Consider the following 24,170-nt stretch of genomic DNA (forward strand, 5'->3'; position numbering starts at 1 on the left):
GAGAACTTTAGAGAAACATGTCTTAAAGCTTATGGTCTCGATCCAGCTTGGTATATGACAGCACCAGGTTTAGCTTGGGATGCAATGTTAAAGATGACAACTATAAAACTAGAGTTATTAACTGATTACGATATGGTATTAATGGTAGAGAAAGGTATAAGAGGTGGGATTAGTCAATGCTCAAAAAGATATGTGAAAGCAAACAATAAGTATATGGAAGATTACAATAAGAATAAAGAAGATTCTTACTTAATGTATCTAGATGCCAATAACTTGTATGGGTGGGCAATGAGTCAATATATGCCGTATAAGGGATTCAGATGGTTAAGTGAAGATGAGATAAGAGAAATAGATTTCACAAACATACCTGATGATTCTGATACTGGTTACATATTAGAAGTTGATCTTGAATATCCTAAAGAATTGCATGACTATCACAAAGACTACCCATTAGCACCTCAAAACATGTGTCCACCTGGTTCAAAACAATCAAAACTCTTAACAACCCTATATGACAAAGAAAAATATGTAATTCACTATCGAAACCTAAAACAATGTCTTTCACTTGGATTAAAACTTAACAAGATACACCGAGTAATAGAGTTCGAACAATCAGATTGGTTAAAGAAATATATTGATTTAAACACGCAGATGAGAACTAGAGCAACAAATGACTTTGAAAAAGACTTTTATAAGCTCATGAACAATTCAGTTTTTGGAAAGACTATGGAAAATATTAGAAAGAGATGTAAACCTATAAAAATAGAATGTGATCCAACAAGAGTAGAAAAACTAATTGCTAAACCAAATTTTAAAGATAGAATTATTTACACTGAGAATCTGTGTGCGATCATAATGAATAAAACAAAATTAACTTTCAATAAACCAATATATGTTGGAATGAGTATCTTAGATCTATCGAAATATTTAATGTACGACTTCCATTACAATGTGATGAAACCAAAATACCAAGACAAAATAGAAGTATGTTATACAGATACTGATAGCTATATATATCATATCCAAACAGAAGATGTGTACGAGGACATGAAAAACTACATTGATTACTTCGACACCAGTGACTACCCTAAAGATAACAAATATAAGATACCGCAAATCAATAAGAAAATACTTGGTAAGATGAAGGATGAGATTAAAGGTACAATCATAGAAGAGTTTGTAGGTTTAAGAAGTAAGATGTACAGTATAAAAGCACCTCAAATAGATTTAACAGATAAAGACTTTAAAGGTAAGTTCGATAAAGAAAAGTGTTGTAAGAAGGCTAAAGGTGTTAAGAAGAGTGTTGTGTATAAAGAACTTTCATTTAACGAATATAAGGACTGTTTGATTAGCCAAAAAGAATATTATAAGAAGATGAACTTGATTAGAAGTTATAAGCACGATTTGTACAGTATAGAAGTAAATAAGTTAGCATTAAGTTGTGTAGATGATAAGAGATGTGTTTTAAAGGATGGAATCAATACCCTACCATGGGGTCATTATAAGTTAGAAGAGTTGTAGTTTTAGATGTAAGATTTTAGATTGTAAGTTTTTATGATTTTAATGTCATAAAAGCATATTCAATCTCACTTTATGGATATAAAGTTTTCGCAGGCTATATAAAAATGAATTTAAATATAAAATATATATATATTTCTACAAATATGAGCAAGACGCTTTGTGAACCATGTAACAAATACTTACTAGATATAGAAAAACATAATAAGACTAAAACACATATAGAAAATAGTAAAACTAAAATTTGTAAGAAATGTAAGAAAGAAAAATATAAAGCCCAGTTTAGATATATAGAAAAAGATTCTCTTTGTCGTGAATGTCTGTACGAAACATTACCACCCTTAACATGTTTAATGTGTCAAAAAGAATTTAAAATAAACCCAAGATGTGTAAATGCTAAAAAATGTATAGAATGTAGAAAAAATAAACCAGACTTTAAATATACAATAACTAAAGGTACTCATTTAGAAGGACTACAAGATATTTTTGATTATATAATTATTAATGGAGAAATTTATGCTGTTTTATCATCACAAGAACAAGAAGAAAAAACTTTATTAAAACTACCATCCAGATACGAAAAGCACTATGATCATCTTAAAAAAAATATTAAAAATGGAAAATTACATATATATCAGAATGAATATAATCGAAATTGTTATAGAATTATATTTATTAACTCCAAGTCTTTATGTGGTAATGAGGATTGTTTAAATTGTAAATGTATATTCTAATCATTAAAACTTTATGGTTATAACATCATAAAGTCCTATTAAATCTCACTTTAACATTGTAGTTAGGGGGATACTTTGCGCTCTGTAACTTTGAATAATTAGCTGGCTCCTTCTGCGCTAGTTAAAAGTATTGAGGGAAGGTAAAGTGCGCTCGTAGTTAGGTCAACATGCTACTTATAAAAATTGTTGCGGAAGCACCGCAAGATTTTGAAACATGGATACTTGGATTAGTATATATTTAAATTTATACTAGTTCCTAAGTGAAGTCTTGACCTGACTCCTGTAGGTTCCATAGTTTCTGAGCTGTGGATCTTTAAGGTTCATATTTTCGTGTTTTCGACAGCCTATAACTCCGAAAGGAAGCATTTGTGCACCCAGGTTGGTCTATACTTTTCATCTTATCTTGGCGTCAGGAATCACCTCCCAAATGTTTCAAAACAACACCAATAACATTTGGGAGGTGATATATATAAAATATGTTTCTGAGTGACTGACTGATCGTTGCCTAGGTCAAATTGCTTAAGCTAGAAACTTGAAATATGGGCAGTACAGAAGATTTATGACGTACTAGGAAAGAAGGATTTTTGGAAATTCGATTTGAAAGGGAGTGGAGATAGATAAAGTTGCAATTATTATAAGAGTATGTCCAAATCTCAGATTTCTCTTAGGATTCGAGGTATGAAATTTGGTATTTGGACTTTTCATTTAAAATAATTAAGGATTTATTTAAGTGTTTGTTTTAGATGTTTAATCTAGATTGGAAGAAAAAGGGGTGGGGTGGCTCTCTATGATGCCCATACGTCCTAATGTTGTAAGAAAATTCTTACATTAGGAGGTATGGGCGCCCTCGTATGGGCATCATAGAGAACCACCCCATCCCTTTTTCTAATTACCGCTTTCCATTCATCAGTTAATCATCCCGTGTCCATTTTTTTTTAATGAATACATTTTAAATTTACACTGTTCATAGTTGGTTGAAAGAAGATTCTGAAAGAACAGATACTGGGTACAGTACGCTACTATAGATATATGGACGACGTACTTTTGTAAATCACAGCTGGATTTTTTTACTTGATGAATTGAATTTATTGATAGTAGTTTGAGATTTACAGTTGAGGAAGCAAAACAACTTAACTTATTTAGGTCTCAATAAAGGGAGATATAACAATAAGTTTATTACCAGTGTCCACCATAATGGAGGACACTAACGGCCTACAGCCAGTACACAATACTTACATTAAAAATCTGTCCTTTCTGCAAGTACTAAAGCAAATATTTGGAAGAATTTCTTTTTACGTGCCGTTCGACTTAGCTATTTCAAAACAGACTTTACAGGTAGAAATTGACCATTTACTGGAACTAGGTAGTATGAGTAGGTACCCAGTACCATTATTAATTAATTGGTATAACCAGGTTAAAAGGAATTTACGTTCTGATAGACCTGAAACCGACAAGAAAGAGAGAAAATGGGTAGGATTGTCTATTCGTCTTAGATTGATGACTGCAATGTATACGCAATACGTTTTCGTACAGCTTTGAGGGGCCGCGGTGGTTCAGTGGTAGAGCATTCCCTTCTGGTGCGTTGGGTCACTGATTCGATCTCAGCTCGCGCTAAGTGAAGTTTGTGGTGAACGAACACCGTGTGCGTGGGTTTTCTCGGGGTTCTCGTGTTTCCTTTGACTTTATTCATTCTACCATTCAATTTATTTCTCATCATCACAGTCTCCTTTAGCCTAGACGGCATAACCGTGGGACGTAAAACTGAAAGGTTGTCTGTACAGCTTTGAAACCTTTGGAAACCTTAGAAAAGAACATTACCCAATTTAAGAGTTTATATAGATACCAATGAAATATCGGGTATTTATGAAATAAAATACAGTTGCCATAAAATGAGTTACATAGGCAGTACCATAAGAAATGTAAAGATTCGTGTCAAGGAGCATACTTAGGGATTCAAAAGCGGAAAATCCGGTGTCCGGTCTGTCCAAACATCTGTAAGAAACACAACACAAGATTCAGAAATTTTATTAGGGACTAGAAATGAAGTAGAGAGACTTGTATTTGAAAATTTATTTATTCGTTTAAAAAAATAAATTTAGACAAGAGACGGTTAAGTAATGAATGGGATACAGTAATTACAAAATTCGTACAGCATTGGCATAACAACGAACATAATAGCACGAACTGGCAACTTTTCCCTAAAGAATAAAATCCTCCCGGGTTCGATTCCCGATGGAGGTACTCAATCGAAAAAGTGTAAAACACTTTTTCAGGCCAGCTATCCTGAATGGGGATTTCCTGGGTTTTCTCATTCATACCAAGCAAATACCGGGGTGGTACCTAACTTACAGGTCCCAGGCCGCTTTCTTCCTTTTCCTCAGGTAGTGTGCTCGCCGAAGGACGTCATCCCTTAAATGTGATGGGTTAAATGTCCTTAAATGCCGAAAGCCCAGAAATCTAAATCGTAAATCCCCTAAAGAACATAAGGGGCTTAGTCAAAATTAGGTCACGTCTAATAGCAAGCTTAACTTATTAACAAATTTAGCGATTGTGTCCAATAGGCTATACATAATAAGAATAAAATTCCTGGCAACATTGGATATGGCAAGAACTGTTTTCTTGCAATTATAGTAGAATTTATCAACAATCCTCAATAACAAATTATGTATAAATTTTAGATTTAAAAAAAAAAAAAAAAGATTATGTAGAAGATGCACTTACCTGCAGAACTAAATTGAACCTCCGAAGATGTCTGCAGGCAAATAGGTGGACGAAATACAAGGATCAATTAAAGAATCATGCAACATAAAAGTTAAAATATTTTATTGTATTATATGTACAAGTTGCGTAAAAGATCAAATCTGTAACATTTTTGTCTAAACTAACTTGTTTGTATTTCTTATGTGTTTGCAGTTCTTCAACAAGATGGGCGTACCAGATGTCAAGTCTCCAGTCGAGATGTTTACTGAAATTACGGGAATGGAAATGAGAGGCGATGGAGCTGAAATCCTGGGTCAGGTAAGTTTGCGTTAATGTAAAAAAAGGCCGTACACAATTCAAGAGGCTTTATTTAATCCTTTTCCGACTGAAATATAACTTCAAGACAATAAGCCGCTTAAATATTGAATTTAGATAAACGAAGGGTATTTTTGATTATTTAGAAAAAGAAATTTCTGTTCTATTGTTGTTTAACAATACTCAGTGGAAAAGAGACTCTGAAGTCCCGTCAGGGGATTAGGCTTCGACGTTTATATACAGGGTGATTAAAAGAAGAGGGAAATTTTGAAAGTTAAATAATTTCATGAAAACAGTTTTAAAAAGTATTTTTCATTTAATAGTAAAAATAATGCCATTTTAGAATAGATACAGTACAATTTATTTATTTTTTAAGATGGCATCTTGCAGGTGAGCTTCTTTACGCAAACATTTCTGCAGTCTCTTCGTTGTATTGTTTGGTTCGCACACGACCTGGAGGTTTCTTTTTCATTGCCGAACCAGTTTGCTCGAAATTACGTATCCATGTTTTAATTGCATGTGTTGATGGAACATGATCATGGCGTCCTAAGTTAAAATGAGGGCGGAATTCTCTTATAACGAAATACTTTGGATAGATTAATAATTACCTGCACCTTAGGCAGAAAGTGCTCATACACAAGCACTATACCTAATATAATGTTAATGTAAAAATAACAAAAGAAGAATGTTTTTAATATATGTAAAAAAAAAAATATATTATGGGATAGTATTATGTCATTAGTTGCTATGTAATTGTTTATGGATACCTAATCATCATGTCTGTGTGCATGACAGTTTGAATGAAAATATATTATAAAGTGTATCAACTAATAAACCATTTAGTACCGTTCATCAACTTTATAATTCTGATCGAAAAGGTGAGAATAATAGTATATAAAATTATTAAAGATAATTTTACATGCAAATGATTACTACCACTCAAGATTTATATATCCTCGATCGAACCAGGTTGACGACTACCCTTGGTGAGTCGTTATAAAAATTTTGGTTTACCTCACCCGGGATTTGCTGTAAATTCATATCCCGAAGCAAAGTAAGGGTGAATTTACTTTTGTAATAAAGTTAATGAATACAAATTTCACAAGACTGAGAAGTGGTAGAATAATTATAAGAAAAATGAACGGTGAGGCAATAGGAAATGAATCCAATGAGGGTGATAACGGTGAACATAGTGTAGCACCAGGAATGACATTCGAAGAACGAATCTTGCTAACCTTACAGCGGCAAGAACAATGTCGAAAGGACGATTTTGAAGCCATGAAACAAAATTTGGTCGAATTAAAGCAGACGATAGAACAGAAGATAGAACAGAAGTCTGAAGAATCCAATAAGCAATACGAGGAATTGAAGCAGACGATAGAACAGAAGTCTGAAGAATCCAATAAGCAATACGAGGAATTGAAGCAGACGATAGAACAGAAGATGGAACAGAAGTCAGATGAAACGAAACAGTCAATTGTCCAGGCGATGAATCACATCTCCTCGCAGTTCGAGGAAAAGTTAAAAAGAATATCCGAGGATTGTCGGGATAAGCACAACCACCAAATCCAAGAAATCAGTGATGTAAAAAAGGATTTAGAAGTAATAGAATCTTCTGTTCAACAGCAAAAGATTCAGGTTATCAATAATTCTAACAACATACGTGCAAATACGCAATTGATAGCTACTCTACAGGAAGAAATTAGGACGCTACATGTTAAGGACAACACATACCACAATAATATGGGTAGTGAGCTCTTGGAGTTTCCCCACTCACCAGAGATGATTTCGCCTTCACCTGTGTTTGATGAGGATATTATCTTGGAAGAAATTCATCCGAAGAGTACAGATGGGCGGAAAAGGGATGGTGCAACGACACATCACGGCATGGATAGGAATTGTCACCCAATAAGTACACGGAATGATAAAAGAAAGGTAAAGTTAAGTGTTAAGATGAGTGAAATACGGGCTATGAGTAAATTCAGTGGTAAATGTAATGAGAACGCTACTTCTTTCCTGGAAAAATTTCAGGACGAATGCAATATAATGAGTATAGATAGATCACAATATATGAAATTAATCCCTCATGTATTACTCCCACCATGTTCTTTATGGTTTAAAGCAGTACGCGATCACATCAATACATATGAGGAATTCAAAGCGGCATTGATCGCGAATTATGAAAATGACTTTTTGCTTGCAAATCGAGATGCCACCATTAGAAATCAACATTTCAATCCTCGTTTGCACAAATCTGTTGTAGAGTTTGTTGTAAATACATACAACGAATTAAAAGTCGTTAATCCCTTGCAATCGGAACCTAGAATAATAGCATCGATTCGAAATTTGCTCCCATTTAAGTTACAACAGATCTTGTTTTCTACACAGTGTATGAGTTTCAACCATTTATTAATGCTTGTCCAATGCTATGAAACTCAATACCATGCTATGAATCAACAAGCAGGAGTAGGTAAAAATAAGAATAATACAGATCATTTTGTACCTGTTCGGAATCTAAATATCAGAAGTGTGAACGATACGGAACACAACCTAAGCCGAGTAAATTCTAGCAATCAAAACGAGCAAAATAGGCAAAGTTATGTAGGGAATCCGCCTAACCTAATTAATCGTAGCAATCCTTATGTTAGACCATATAATCAAAATAGGTTTAAAAATAGACGGAATGTATGGCGAAATTCCAGGAATACAGCAAACTACGTGGATAGACGTAATTGGAGGTCAAGAGAGGGCACTTCGCATCAAGATCCAGGTATCGAAGTAATTCCTGTACAGAACAGTAATACGGGACATAATCATGATTGTGCTGTACAGTGTACTTTATTAGAACCATACACGAGTATGAATTTAAACTAATTGCGGCTGATGTGGTAGGGGTTAAACCCATATCAGCTTTAGATTCTCATGAACATTTATCTACAAATTTAAGCGATAATTCTTATGAACATTTATTTTCCAATTTACATGTTCATGTTAATGATGAAAATGATCTTTCACAGGACGTCTCTGTAAATAATTATTCGGAAATAGCAATTAATAGATGTCAGTACCAATTTATACCTGTTGTAAATCGTTGTTGGTTCGAAGATGATACTGTCAATGATGGTTTTGATATTGAAAAAAATTTTGTATTTTTAAAATCATATAGTACAGCTAAAATACCTATCAAAGTCAATGGGTTAAACACTGAAGCTTTACTTGATACAGGAGCAAATGCCTCTCTATTATCGTATTCGTTGTGGAAAGCAATTACTAGTAATTATTCGAACCCTAAGTTACAAAAGGCTGAGAATCTTATTATAGTTGATTTTACCGGTAAACATAAAAAGAGAGTAGCTGGAATTACTCGTGTGACAATAACTATTCAAGATTTTGAAATATCAATCCCTATTCTGGTAATAAAGGAACTGAACGAGAAATTAATTATGGGTTTAGATTTATTATCTCAATTGCGTGTCATGCTTGATTTTAAAAACCAAACGTTGACTATACCTGGTATACCTCAGGAAATCGTTCAGAAACTGCTTCCAAAATTAGATAATATTGCTTGTCAATATAATAATATTTCTCATGTAGTGAATAATGTTTCTGTTAGTGCAGAAAGTGGTAAATTAAATGATCAACGAATGGAAGACACACAAAATTTGGTGAATTTAAAAGACGATGTATTGTTTTCTGAACGTGTTAAATCACTCGAAAGCAGTCTTGATTTTACAGATAATACAATAAAAGCTGACTTTAAGAATATCCTATATAAACATAAAAATGTATTTTCAGAACGTCCTGGGCGTTGCAAGGATTTTGTTTATTCTTTTAAAGTTAAAACAGACAAACCCATAGTAACCAAGCCTTATATAATTCCATATAGATACAGGGAAAATGTACGTCAGCAAATTACAGATATGTTAAGAGATGGGATCATTAGGCCTTCACGAAGCGTGCATCTTAATCCATTACATGTTGTTCCAAAGAAAAATGGTTCTCTACGTGTGGTATTAGATTTGAGACGCACGAATTGTCACATTGATCTGGAACAAGTGAGGTATCCTCCAGTGGAAGAAATACTAGCTTCTTTACAAGGGAATGCTGTCTTCGGAAATTTAGGCCTAGTAATGGCATATAATCAGGTCGAACTACATGAAGATTCGAAACCGTACACAGCATTTAGTTTTGAAGGTCACTTATACGAATACAACCGTGTAGTTTTTGGGCTTATCAATGGTAGTGCGGCGTTAGCATCCTGCTTGAACAAAGTCTTGGGTCAAGACTTACGTAACAACGTGATAACTTACGCTGATGACATCTTAATAATGGGAAAAAATCCACATGAATATTTAAAGTACTTAGATATAGTTTTAGACAGATTGGAAAGTTCGGGCCTTACTGTTAACCTTCAGAAATCAAAATTTCTACAGAATTCTATAGAATTTCTTGGATACCAAATTGATGCCTCTGGTTTACAATTCAGTCAATCTAAAGTACAAGCCATAGAAGATCTGCCTGTCCCATTAAATGTGAAACAGACACGGCAAATATTAGGGCTCTTCAATTGGTTTCGCAAAGCCATCCCGCGATTTGCCGAGATAGCCCAGCCTTTATTTATGATTATAAAGAAAGGAGTACCATGGCAATGGGGTCCGATTCAAGAACACAGTTTTAATAAGTTGAAAGAGTGCGTAAAACGAAACATCCATTTGAATCACCCCCGATATGACGTTCCTTTGTATGTTCAGTGTGACGGTTCCCAACTTGGAATCTCTGCAGTACTCTGGCAACCTAATCCAACTATTCAGGAACCGGCTGTGATTCATTGCGCTAGCCGTACTTTAAAAAAAGCTGAAAAAGGATACACCACGACAGAAATCGAACTTTTGGCTGTACGTTTTGCGATACAAAAATTTGCTCCATACCTTAGCGGATGTCATTTCATAGTACTTACTGATCATAATTCATTGCGATACCTTAACAGCGTGCAGGGATATAATAACAGACTACTTCGCTGGTCGTTAGATCTTCAAGCTTATGATTTCGAAGTACGACACATTAAAGGGGTAGATAATGGACCCGTAGATACCTTATCACGTCTGTTTCCTGGAGAAGAACAACATATCTTGTCCATCAACGAATTTAAGATCTTACAGGATGAAATAGCTACAATTTCAATAGAAGATCTACGAGAACATCAAATGAATTATCATGAATATAAACAAATTATGGAACATTTATCTTCATGCAGTAAGGAATGTAATTGTCCCAAACATTGGAATTCCAGATTTAAATTGACCAACGGAATTCTACTTATTAAAGATTTTAAATTCAAAACTAGAAACAAAATTTGTATTCCACCTACGCTAACAACACGCATATTAAAGGTCTATCATGACGATTTCGGTCATTTTGGTTATGTAAAGGTATGTGCCTTGATTAATAAATCCTTTTACTGGAGGGGAATGAGAGCTCAAATCAAAAATTATATCAAGGACTGTATTGAGTGCATGCGAATTAAACATAATTACCAGGCTGTACAAAAACCAATGCTCTCAATAACGCCTGAGAGACCACATTCGTTTCTGTCAATCGATCTATATGGACCTTTACCAAGAGCAGCTACTGGAGAAACTTATTTACTAACAACCATGGATATCTTTTCACGTTATGTAGTAGCTTATCCTCTGCGTAGAGCAACTTCAGCTGCTATCATAAATAAAATCTTGAATGTATATATTCCCCATTGTGGCCCTATCGAACACATATTATGTGATAATGGTTCACAGTTCAAAAGTGATGTGTTCATCAAAGCCATGAACAAGGCTAACATTAAAATTCATTTTGTAACTCCGTACCATCCTAGTAGCTCTGTTGTAGAAAATGTACATCGCAATTTTGGTATGTTGTTTCGACACTTTTGTAAAGACAAACATGCCGAATGGATCAAGCATGTCAATCAAATCACGTACCTTTTGAATCATTCTATATCAGATACTTTAGGCGTGTCTCCTGCTAATGTACATAATGGTTCTGATTTGATTTTCCCTGTGGAACAACATTTTGATGTCAAGTTAGAAGATTCAACAATCATAGATTCTTCCAATTTAGTGAATATGGTAAAAATCCGAAGACATAACAAATTTTTGAAACGTAATTCTCAAGTAGAATCTTTGCAAGAAGGAAAATATCGGATTAAGGTCAATGACTTAGTTTTTGTTAAACAACATCCACAAAGTAATATGTTGTTAAAGAAGATTTATAAATTTTGTGACATTTTCTCAGGTCCTTATTTATGTTTTAAGGAAATAAATCCTAAAGTTTTTGAATTGTTGAACGCTAAAACGGGTATGTCAATTGGACTTCGTAATATAGATGAGTTAAAGGTTTGGAAACCTACTCAGTATACAAAAGAAAAATAGATGCATCTAGTGAAAGAATTAGTTGCGCCTGACATTCTTGCTCAAATAAATAGGAATGAAGAAGACTGAAAAAAAAAAAATATATATAACTAAAGGGTGTCTTCTGTTTATGTAAAAATAGATTTATTTTCTTCCTTTTGGTCCTTCGAACGTAGGTTATGTTTAATTTTTTGATTTTTATTCAATTTAATTTTCTTTGATTTTCATTAACTAACGATAAGTTTCCAATGATTTTAATTTTTTTCTATTAACGTGAAGGATTATAATTTAATTCATGATTGATTAAACACAGAAATTGTTTTCATTATATTAATTTGTGTTGAAACTTTATTGTCAAAAATAAGTATTAATGAAATGAAAGATTTGTTATAAATGTATCTATATATATGAAATGAAGATACATACGAGGTGCGATCAAAATGTGAAAGGCATAAGTAGTGTAAGACCATTATTGTAAACGGACCAGTGGTTCTTGAAGATAAAAGCCAAGCTTGCTTATGACTTTTATATTCAGTCCAATTGTCGGGCGACATTTTATATAACGAAATACTTTGGATAGATTAATAATTACCTGCACCTTAGGCAGAAAGTGCTCATACACAAGCACTATACCTAATATAATGTTAATGTAAAAATAACAAAAGAAGAATGTTTTTAATATATGTAAAAAAAAAATATATATTATGGGATAGTATTATGTCATTAGTTGCTATGTAATTGTTTATGGATACCTAATCATCATGTCTGTGTGCATGACAGTTTGAATGAAAATATATTATAAAGTGTATCAACTAATAAACCATTTAGTACCGTTCATCAACTTTATAATTCTGATCGAAAAGGTGAGAATAATAGTATATAAAATTATTAAAGATAATTTTACATGCAAATGATTACTACCACTCAAGATTTATATATCCTCGATCGAACCAGGTTGACGACTACCCTTGGTGAGTCGTTATACTCTGCGTGCCAACACTGTCATTGTTCTTGTAAAACGCTTTGAGCGCGAAAGCACGTTGCTCACCCCTCCAAGCATTCATAACAACTAAATGGCAGGGTGTCGTTGACAGGCTGTGGCTGGCGTATGGTATTCAGTGTTACCAAACGCCCACTGTCACCAACATAAATTTCAGAATTTCCCGTTTCCTTGAATCACCCTGTATTTATTTGGAAAAGTACTGAGCAAAAGAAATTAAAAATGTAATTAATTACAATAAGTATTTTAAATATACGTGTACAAAGCTGTCTTCATTCTCCTACAAATTAGATACATATTGATGATATTGTACGAAAGATGGAAATGTCCAAAGGCTATAGTGAATTATGAGTTGAATAGATATTATAAAAACTATCGCAATTTCTAAAAAATGTTCTATGAGTATTAACTAACAGTGTAAGCCTTCTAAACTTAATTATTATAAGTTCATAGGTTCAAATATTCATAAGTTAGGTGGGTTATACATAGCAAGAGGGATTCTAATTAAATTAGGAGAAATACTATTGGAAGAACAAATCTCAGCTCGTGCCAATGGCTTGTGTGGTAGACAAATACCGTTTCCTGTGGATTCTGCCATTTTAGTCACTCTCATAATCACTATTTTCTTTAGCCTATTCTACATAACGTGGACCGTAAAACTGAAAGATTTCATTTCATTACATGGATGAGATCTCCGTTACAGACATTCGTATGAAATCCCGTTGTTGAACCCTCGTGTTTTTTTTTTTTTTTGGGGGGGGGAGGGGGGGGGGTTCTTCTTGTTGAAACAAGCATTGGGCCATCGTCATTTGTGCATACTCTATAGTCCTTGGAAAGTTTGTCAAGAGGATTGGAACAGGCTTGATCAAACTGTGCTTCAACGGAATATGAAAAAAAGGTGCGGGGCGATTGTTAGCGGAAATCATCTGCACATCAAACGCAGCCGCTTGCGATGTCGCGATATTTCTGAAGCTGGTAAGGGTGCGGAATTCTATTCCATAAACCTAAAACGACGTTTTGTGCATAAATTAATTAACGCAAGCATAGGCGGTCAAATAAAACATTGTATTATATTCTTCGTTCATACAGCACAACACTTAGTCAGAAATGTACTCGCCTCCGTTGTTAATGAACATTTGCCAGCGATGTGGAAGGAGTTCGATGCTATAAAACTGCTGCTGTGTCTGTGAGTTGAAGCAATCAGGATGCAGTTTTCAAGAGCGGCTTCATGGGGAAACATTTTCCTGAGTGTGGATAAAGAGAAAACAAATATGGTGGAAATTTGTAGGTGTAAAGTCAATGGAAAAGAGGAAGTGAGGGGATAGTTTCTGAGACGAGTTCTACAATAACTACTTTGGTCAGTTTGGCCGAAAATTTTGTTGTGCTTCCAATTTTTTACATCTTATACATAGAATGCAAATTACGCACGATAGTTGAGTGGTCATCATTCATAACTTGTGTTAAATTCCTCGTTGTGTGGCGGGGGGGTTTCGTGAAGATCATATAAGCAATCCTCGTCAACTTGTCTTGACCTGGAACACGTGGTAAGTCAAATCTTGCCGTTCTTTTAGTTAATTAGCATCGTACATATCACAAATTATTTTTGCCCCTCGTGCTGCATTTGATCCTCGGTTAAACTTGAAGAGCAGACTGAGGCGAAAATATTAAGCTTTGTTCACTTGACACTCCAGTTTATTTTGACTTCAAAATATACAAAAAATGTGTGCAGAAGTAGAAAACACAGTGTGTTCATCAACATGAAAGAACAAACGAGACATTAACAGTGCAATAACGGACAAAGAATCCTTTGCAACGTACGAGGGAGGATCAGAAACTAAGGTTACAAGGCCTATATTTGTGGAGTTTCGTCTTTTATAAATGAATGTAGTATGTGCGGTAATTTTAATAGATGGAGTTGGTAACTGTGCAGAGTTTGTTATGCACCACGAACGGCGCTAGCTGTAGGTAAACATAAATGGCAACTCGTTTGGAAAACGGATCTCCGCTCAGTTATTCTATTTCTGTGGGCGAAACATGTAATTTTCGCTGCTGAAATTTACCGGCAGCTGGTAGAGGTTTATGGAGAGACCGTAATGTCTCGCCAGATGTCGCACAGTGGTATCAAAAGTTTGCGGCTGGTAGAGAATACATCACAGACGAAGGAACGTAAACAGACCACCATCGCTGTTGAAGCAGTTTCGCTGGGATATCATCGATCACCCTTCTTACAGCCCAGACCTCGCTTCAAGGGACTTTCACCTGTTCCCGCACTTGAAGAAGCACCTAAGAGGCCGTCGCTTAGCTTCAAACAAGGAGGTGAAACACTTCGTGACAACGTGACTGAACACGCAAGAACAGGATTTGTACCAGGGAGAAATCTTGAAATTCATCTCACGATGCAATAAGTGCCTCAACCGGAGACTATGTTGAAAAATAACCTAATGTATGTGCTATCTGTTGGTCATATCGGTTGTATGAAATAATTTATACACGTTTCATACAGTTTGTAATTTTACTTTCTGATCATTCCTCGTATTATTACCAACCCATAAACAAAACACTACCAATTTATGCAGAGACTCAGTGCTTTTTAAATCAGAAGATCCAATGTATTTAAATCAAAAATTTTCTTGTACGCCTTATATCTGGAGAACTACATACAGTGTAGCCAAACCAAAACTATTTCTTAACTCAGTATGATGTGCGTATTTCGTAGAAAATACGAAAACTCGATTTAGGTAGGGGCCGTTCAAAAAATTTTGTAGCCCCTGATCCAAGATCCAATATATTTCATTCAACCAAAAAAATTTTTTTACACCTTATATCTGGAGAACTACATAGAGTGTAGCCAAACCCAAACTATCACTTAACTCATTATGTTGTGCTTATTCCGTAGAAAATATGAAAACTCGATTTAGGGGCCGCTGAAAAATTTTGTGGCACCTGATCGAAAAATTAATTATTGGTCAATATCGCAATCTTTTTATTTATTTATTTATTTTTTTTTATTTATTTATTTTTTTTTTGATCTTTCCTAAAATTCTTGTTAAAGTTTTTATTGTTTTCTCAGCTGTGTTACAAATAATGACTAATTATTTCTTTTGTTCTAGATCCAGGACTTCGATCGAAACAAGGAGCTTCTAACCCACGAGCAGCATGAAAAGTTATATCCGTTTGACTATTGTTGGGAACACTCAGAGAAGGAGAAACCACAAAGACACCGCCCAAGACCTCAGCACAAGAAACACAGCGGAGATTTTCGTCGAGGACGAAAAGATTCTGAGAGCGAGAAGAAGCATAACAAAGTTATGTGATAATGGGCTCACGGTTCTTCCAATAACTATTTAGCTTTGTATCCTATGGATAAATAAAAAAAAAAAAAAAAAAAAAGAAGGAAAAATCAATAGAACTCTAACCATATTGAGAAGAGAGGATGGAGTTCTAAAAGTGCACAGAAGTAATACAGCAGCTACAAATCGATGAAAATATGATTCAGTAATTAAAAGTTACATATTTGGAACAAAGCAAGCAATGTTTTAACATTAAAAGAAAAAAAAATGGTATCAACTTTTTTTTTTCTCCCGTATTTCGTGTCTTGAATGAAATTCTCTCTTGTATCTGGTACTTAACTTCAGTGCAGATAAAATAGATTTGTTTAAATGTGTGTGTGTGTATATAAATATGCCAAAGAGTAAAGCTTAAAAAAAAATATACAAAACTAAAAATAAAATGTCAAATAAAAAAATCGTGTGTGTGTGTGTGTATATATATATATAAATATATATTTGTGTGTGTGTGTGTGTTCAGACATACGAAAAACATATCCAAAATAAAATAATGAAAAGAAATCTGTGATTAGATTGTTTTCTTACATTAATGGCATTTTGTTGATAGTTATACAGGGTTTACTGTAAATATAAATAAAAACATGGGCATCATCAAGACATTTTGTGTCCCAAAATTAATGTTGTAATTACGGTAGCACATTGATTTATAATACGGTTAAATTATAGCCTGAAATTAAAATTCCTTAAACATAAAAAAGAGAATTTTAATAGCACGGTATTTTCGAGGGGCACGGTGGCTCAGTGGTAGAGCGTTCATCTCTGGTGCGTGGGGTCCCTTGTTCTGGTTCGATCCCAGCTCTCGTCAAATGGGCTTTGTGGTGGATAAACACCGTGCTCGTGGGTTTTCTCGAGGTTCTTCCATTTCCTCCCACTTTATTCGTTCCATTACATGTAACCGAAGCTGATTGACAAAGGTGATAACAAGCCATCTTGGCCTACATTCTACTGCCAAAGAAATAGATATTCCATAAATAGTGAGCATCAAAAAAAAAAAATTTTTTTTCGAACAAAGGAGGCCGCGATTTTCCCTTCAACAATGGAAGAAAAAATTGATTTGCTCTTGATAATATTAGATACTGTTTTACGGACATATATTTAGAAGATCTTTAAACCAAACACATTGACTTTCATAACAAGAAATGAAAAATAATACGGTATATCCAAGTTAACTTCAAGGTAACTATATGTAGTTGCTTGGTACGATCGGGCCATACTTGGAACTAACTATTGTATATATAGTTACTTGGTAATCAGAAGGTTAACTGCAGTCATATGTGAGATTCCTAGCTTCTTGTGCAATCTTTCTGAAACAGAGTAGCAACCGCGCTTCTTAAAAGCCGAAATGAACTAGGCTTTTTGAAGAAAGTATGATGCACAGTTTATATGCTTATCACTGTTTTGATTTAATGTCCTTCTGAAAGTAAAAGTTGGAATGAATTTCCTAATAACTGTAATTCACTTCTTCTCCTGTTGTAGAAACTAAACGCAACATATTCGTGAAAAGTTTACAAATATCATGAAATTTGGCTAAATAGTAGCATCCTCGCTTTGAGTATGAGAGATCCAAGTTTCTTTTCCGATGGGAGTGTATGCGATTTGGATGTAAATCCGTGTCTTATATAGTCTTAGTAGAGGAAAAATACTTTAAACTATTAATCACAATTTAAGGCAGTGTTGCTGAATTTATAATATTTCTAACTTCGTTCTGGCAGTAACAATAGATAGATAACCCAAATTGATCTACCCTCTGTCCAAATTAGGAAAGGTGCTGGTGAACTTTTAGCGCACCACATTTTGGAAGATTTACAGGTAAAATTCAATACTTTGCATGAAAATACTTGTTTTGTAAAATACTAATTTCTGCAGGCGACAGAATTAAACGAATTAATAAGCTGTATTTTAGGTTTACAGTTGTGTACGGTTACTAGTGTAAAATCATTCCAAGTGCTTTACGACGGATAAAATAAGTGAGTGCATATGAAAGATGTCTCTATTAAATGCTAATTTCCACCTGCGGTATGTTTCCCCACAACGTAAAGAACCTGTATTTTATATTTACAAGTGGAGCGTTACTAGTATGAAATCATGACAAGTGCTATTAAAACTCGTATCATTGCCACAACTCACTTTTTTCATTACGCTCGCTTACCCACATACATACCATCGCTGACGCGCCTGCTCCCTTCGGACGGGCCCACCAGCTTCGCGCTGCCTTGACTCGGTTAGATATCATTCGTGCTTTTTGTGGCCACCTAGCACAGATTCGTTTGTGTTTTTTGCACTGTAGTTTTTATGCTACGCATCCAAAATCCGTATTTATACGCAAATCGTAAAAGAATTCTAAATTTTTAACAATTACTTCTGGTTATTGTTAAAAAACCCTTGAATTTTATCTATGTCAAGTGAGATATTTTCATGTCGGCCAGCGGAAATCTTTTAGGCGACAACAGGAAGGAAATTAGTGAAAGAATTATAATGTTTTCAACAATTCTTTCTAGTGGTGCGCCAAAAATAAACCAGTACGTTAGAAAGTTCAGAGTTTTATCATCTTTTCCTAATGGGCAAAATAATATGGTGGGGAAAGGATTGTTGTGTCAAATCTTTTTATATCATAATATGTGCTCCCGCATACTGCATCCATTTCAAGTTGCTGTGTGATTCCTAGCCCACATAAATAATAAGTTCTGTTTTTATAATGTCTGTGTTGCATAAAAATATGAAGCAAAATCGGTCAGTCGATAGCACTATGTTCATATGAATTGCAAGAGAGGAAAATAGTATTGTTCCGGAAACAAACAAAATGTTGTAATTTCTTTTATAGAACGCATTGTATGATAAACTAAACAATAATATTCAGGTTATCATTTATGATTACTCTGTATAACTACAAAGGAAGGGCAGTCAAAAAGTACCAGGAAGATTGTTATTCTGGCATTTGTGATGCGATTACAATGAACTTCGGTTATTACTGTCCTTAGGTTGCCTAATTCTGAATTTAACAAGGTGAACACTCTGAACAGGCAGGGTGCGAGTATTGTAGCTGAACGGAAAAATGTCTGGTGATCAGTTGGCGCAATTTTACAGATCGAGCAACGCGTAAACATTAAGTTCATGTGCAAATTGGGGAAAACCTGATTCAGAGAGTCTGATAGCCTTAACAGCAGTTTATCACCATCAGATGTTCGGCTTCTCAAAGCTAAAAAATGGATCTTTTTCCTTTCGCCAACGTAGAAGAGATCAAATCTAACGCGACGATTGAACTTCGAAAGATAACAAAAGAGGACTTTTCGTCGTTTTCACCAATCGCAGCAGGGGCGGATCCAGAACCGACTTCTGGGGGGCCGGTGGGTTGTCATACTGCTACTTTTGAGGACTCCAAAACTTTAGGATGGGTTTTATTTATATATATAAAATAAGAAAATTTTCTTTTCTGGGGGGGGGGGGGCGATCGCCCCTCCCCCTGGATCCGCCCCTGAATCGCAATAGCAATTTAACAAGTGTAAGAGAGAGAGTCTGTCTGTCTGTCTGTTTGTTTGTTTGTCTGTCTGTCTGTTTGTTTGTTTTCCGAAGGTGCCTACTTGGAAGGCGATTAAGTAAATATGTACTTATATTGTGATAATAAAGAGCTACAACAGAATTCCGGAAACGTTTTGACTGCCCTTCTTCGTATTATTTCATTACATAATTTTTCACATAGAACTTACATTATGATTTTGTATATATTAGAACAGTATATCGTGAGATAAATAGCTTTACTTTTTAGTGTTGTAGCTTATCTTTCACTTAACAAAAACACGTGTGAAAGGGATTTTTTTTTTTTTTTTGTTTGTTTAATTGTGGATTTCTCTTCAAAGTCTATGACCAATACAAACATTTTTTCACATAGTAACCTAAGACAATAACTGAGCATAATACTGTTGGAATTAATATTTCTTAAGAGAAAATAAATGTTCTAAATTTTTGAGTGTGAAAAATACCTATAAAAGAAAATTTTTAAAAAAATGAAATATACAAAAGAAAATTTATTTACAAAAAAATATTTTTGTTTACTGAGTATTATTTTGACAAGTTACCTTATGTATATTCTCCTAATAGTAAAAAGTAGCAAACTAAACCCTACGAAATTCTTAAAACTTGTTTACTTTTAAGAAATTAATATAATTAATATCATGATAGCTTGAAAGTATCCTTTACAAAATGTTTTCTTTTTTTTAAAAAAATAAACTTTTATATGGATCTTTTCTCCAAAATCTCTACTTTGGATATACGAAATGTAATTATGTACTGTAACAATAGACTAGTTTTTTCTAAAACGGTGTTATTCCTATACATTCTTGTTCTAACCTAAGCTCTTGTCGCGCTATACTTAACTGTGAGGACAAGAAATTGAACAGTGAGTGATTCTCCAGACATTCTAGTTCTGGAAGTGATTTAGTGGTGTGTTCATATTTTTAATTTTCTTCTTGAATGTATGTAGAATAATATCGGGTTAGCCTAAATGATTCATCGGGTTTCAAAGCACTGTTTAATGACAAGTAAACGGCGTACAAAGACGAGTGTTACATGAGAAGGTAGATACACTCACCAAGTTTAAAAGAAAAAATGGAAGATGGCAGGCTTATGACATCACTCTATAAGATGGCGGCAATGCCGGAGAAGAATTTTTGTGTGTTAGAATATGCAAAGTGTTCGTCGGTCGGACAGTGTTCGGTTACAAGAGTCAAGCATGCATTTGTATGCAAATATGAAAAAGCTACACCTGCTTACCAAAGTATTTTGTGTTGGTTTTGCCAGTTTCGTGATACTAGTTGTCTGTGTGAAGGAAAAAGCACGAGGCGATCACGTGTCCCAGAGGAAATCTTGTAGTGCGTGAGACAGAGCTTTGTGCACAATCCACAAAAAATCTGGAGTCACGTGTTCTATCAGTTGCAAACGGTAGGGTTTGAAATGCAAACACCACCGCCAAACATTCAGCTTTTTTTTTTTCTTTTTTTTCGGAATGCCCAGTTCATGGCTTGCATGAACGGTTGAACGTTCGTAACCGACGCATATTCTAACACACAAGGAACTCTTCTTCTGCATTGCCGCCATCTTGTAGAGTGCCATCACAGATCTGCCATCTAGTGTGCACCCGAACCACGAGGCGGTAAATATATCTATCTTTCATGTATAACTCGTCTTTGTACCTCATATACTTGCCATTAAACAGTGCTTTGAAACCCAATGAATCATTTAGGCTAAACTTGTAACAGTAGGCCAACCTTGTATATTAGTAGTTCATGTTATTTAAAGACTGGATCTTGTAGTGCACATGCTAAAAGTATATTCCTATGCAGCTGTGTAGTTAATCAGATTATATATATATATATATATATATATATATATATATATATATATATATATATATATATATATATATATATATATAGTAAAACTTCTGAATAACGGACACCGATGATAATTTTTCCGTACATGACAAGTTATGCATGTTTAGATTACTCAGCTCATGTAGTAATTGTATGCAGTATACAGTAAACACGCTAATAATCAATGTAAATATAGGTTAATATAAAAATACTGTATCAGTGTTCAAATTGTTGGGTGATGAAGGGGATATCCACTTCTGTAAATCAATAAAAATATTGGAGGAAGTGTTTTATGTGGGCTGCAAAGTCATTGCATGAGTGGTAATTTTCTTCCCAAGCACACGTCATCCTCCTGTAAAAATTCCTTTAATTAGCACACTAACTGTAATAAAAATGGTTGAATAAGAACATCATTTTATTATTAAATACTGCAAATTTATTCTGAACATGGAAACGAATTTTAAGCTTAGTTTTGCAGTGCGGTGATTCAACATATAATCTATTTATAACAAAGACATTTTGTGGGTAAGGGGATTTTCTGTCTACTGTGCTGCATCACATATTTATGTTCAAATTACAGAAAGTATTTTCTGTACTGAATGTGTATGAAAAGAGAAAATTCATGTTCGTTATGAAGAGGTTACTATACCGTTGGAAGGAAGACTGTTCTGTGTGCGTAAGACGGAGAGATTTGCCCCGTAATATTACGTACATTTTTGCCGTGACAGAGCTGTATTATGAAGGTGTCCCCAATTGGAGGTTTTACTGTATATATATATATATAATAACCATATCTTCCAGTAGCCAGTGAAAGAAATTAGATCGATTTCTGGTTTTGTTTTGTTTAGTTTAAGTTAAAGTTTCATTCCACACTACAGCATGGTAGATGGATGTTCTAATTGACAAGAAAGATGCTATGAAAATAAATGTACTTTAACAATGAAAAATTTGTAAAAATGATACAATGATATCGGTGGTACCGTAGTGTCTCCTGTGTGACGCCAAGCACATTGATGATAATGTAAGTCCTACGATAAGCGATAGAATAAATGCTTCAGCGATGCTCATGATGTAAAACAAGTTACTGTATAGTAACATAGTAAAAATATTGTAAAAGTTTTTGAAGTATGTTGGTTTTTTCCAAGACTTTTTCGTGGACTACAGGTTCGGGATTTTTGTTCTTTCGTTGTGTCCTGTACTTCTTGTTCTTAATTACACATACTAATACAGAAGTTTATGTACAAGAAAAAAAGTAAAATTAAAGGAATTTGAATTGTATCAGCAACAAACAACAATCACACAGTTCAGTCAGTCTTATTTTACCTTCCCATGTCCCATCTCCTTCTCATGTTTTCTACTGCTTCTCTAACTATAATGGAAATACGAGGTGTGTTCAGGAAGTATCGAATTACCCGCGTAAAGTAATGAAGAGTGGCAGACTTTCGTCAGTGTAGATGCAGAGGGGACATTATTGCATAGTCGTGATTTTTTTTCCCACCCGCAGAAAGCATCACTCGGCCAGCGGTCGTCGGATTTCAGTTTTTGACAGAAAAACTTGAGCAGCGATAATGCATCAAATTTTGCCAGAAGCTTGGCGACACCCAAGTGGAAACCATTCGCAAGATTCAACAGGCTTTCAGGAACGATGCTGACCGATGCTGTGAGCACCTAACGCATAAAGGAATGGTGCAACCGCTTCAAAGATAGCCGCACATCAATGGACAGTGAACCCCGTTTAGGTAGGCCCTCAACAATCCGGAATGACAGTGTCATTATGCAAGTGTGGACTGTGGTCTTGTAGAACCGTCGTATCGCAATCCGAGAAATTGCGAACGATATAGGGGTAAGCATTGCATCGGTACATTCAATTTTGAACGAGAATTTGAGCATGAAAAGTGTGTCCGTGATATTTTGTACCGAAGCTGCTAACAATGGAGCAGAAGCAATGTCGTCTGGACATCGCACACGACATGCTGAACAATGCAAACAGTGACCTCAACTTTCTGGACACCTTGATCACAGGTGATGAAACATGGATTTATGGGTACGATCCGATTCGAGTCCAGACATTATGCGGAATGCCACGGCATGGTTGCTCACCATTCCGAAAACTGCGTTTTAAAATGTTTCCAACAATGATGGGAGCACTGGGAGGTGTGTGTACATCACCAAGGAGATTACTTTGAAGGGAATTAGCGTTTCGGATTTCAAAATCAATATATTTTTGCCAACCGAAGGTTCGATACTTCTTGAACACACTTCGTATACTGCTAATATTCAAAGAGTGAACATGGATGTTTAGGTTTTTCGGCGAAGTTACAAGAAGCGATACAACTACAGTCATGCAATGTAGCCCCCCCCCCCTTCCAAAAAAAAAAGTACGTATTCAGTACATTTCAAAAGGTTACGGATAAACAAGTTATTTATCATACAGCCAGAGCCGGCTGTACCATATGTGCAACACGTACATTTGCACGGGACGGTAAAATCTGTCATAACTATATTTAAAATAAATATTTCTTGTTGGAAAGAGACTTTATGATGATGGTAGTTAAATTTACTTAAGCTGATACTAAATTCGTAAATCATATTTAGGACACATTAGTTTAAGGTCACATGGACAGTGCTAAAGCAAATGGTCAAGAAATTCCAGCATTAATTGCTTAATTGTTGTCAAACACCAGAACTCAATCCTCGAGCATCTGTTCCATTTAGTTAGTTATCACAGTTTTCATATGAAAACTCGTATTGTCTTTGTCACAAAAGTTCCTTATCATTGAGGTGGA

The 24,170-nt window shown here is 34.8% G+C and overlaps 1 protein-coding gene across 4 annotated transcripts in view; it reads left to right on the plus strand.

Annotated features, from left to right (window-relative positions):
• LOC145684268 (serine/threonine-protein kinase RIO3) overlaps positions 1–16,772 on the plus strand; it is a 65,492-nt gene extending 48,720 nt beyond the window's left edge. For all 4 annotated transcript variants that reach the window (XM_081756404.1, XM_081756405.1, XM_081756406.1 and 1 more), the window contains exons 11-12: positions 5,166–5,270; positions 15,782–16,772. In XM_081756404.1, the coding sequence (XP_081612530.1) occupies positions 5,166–5,270; positions 15,782–15,985 (309 nt within the window). In that variant the 3' untranslated portion in view covers positions 15,986–16,772. The remainder of the gene's footprint in view (positions 1–5,165; positions 5,271–15,781) is intronic.
• The last annotated feature ends 7,398 nt before the right edge of the window (positions 16,773–24,170 follow it).

Source organism: Thermobia domestica, chromosome 4 (assembly GCF_964235325.1).
Source record: "Thermobia domestica chromosome 4, izTheDome1.hap1.1, whole genome shotgun sequence".
NCBI classification, from domain to species: Eukaryota; Metazoa; Arthropoda; class Insecta; order Zygentoma; family Lepismatidae; genus Thermobia; species Thermobia domestica.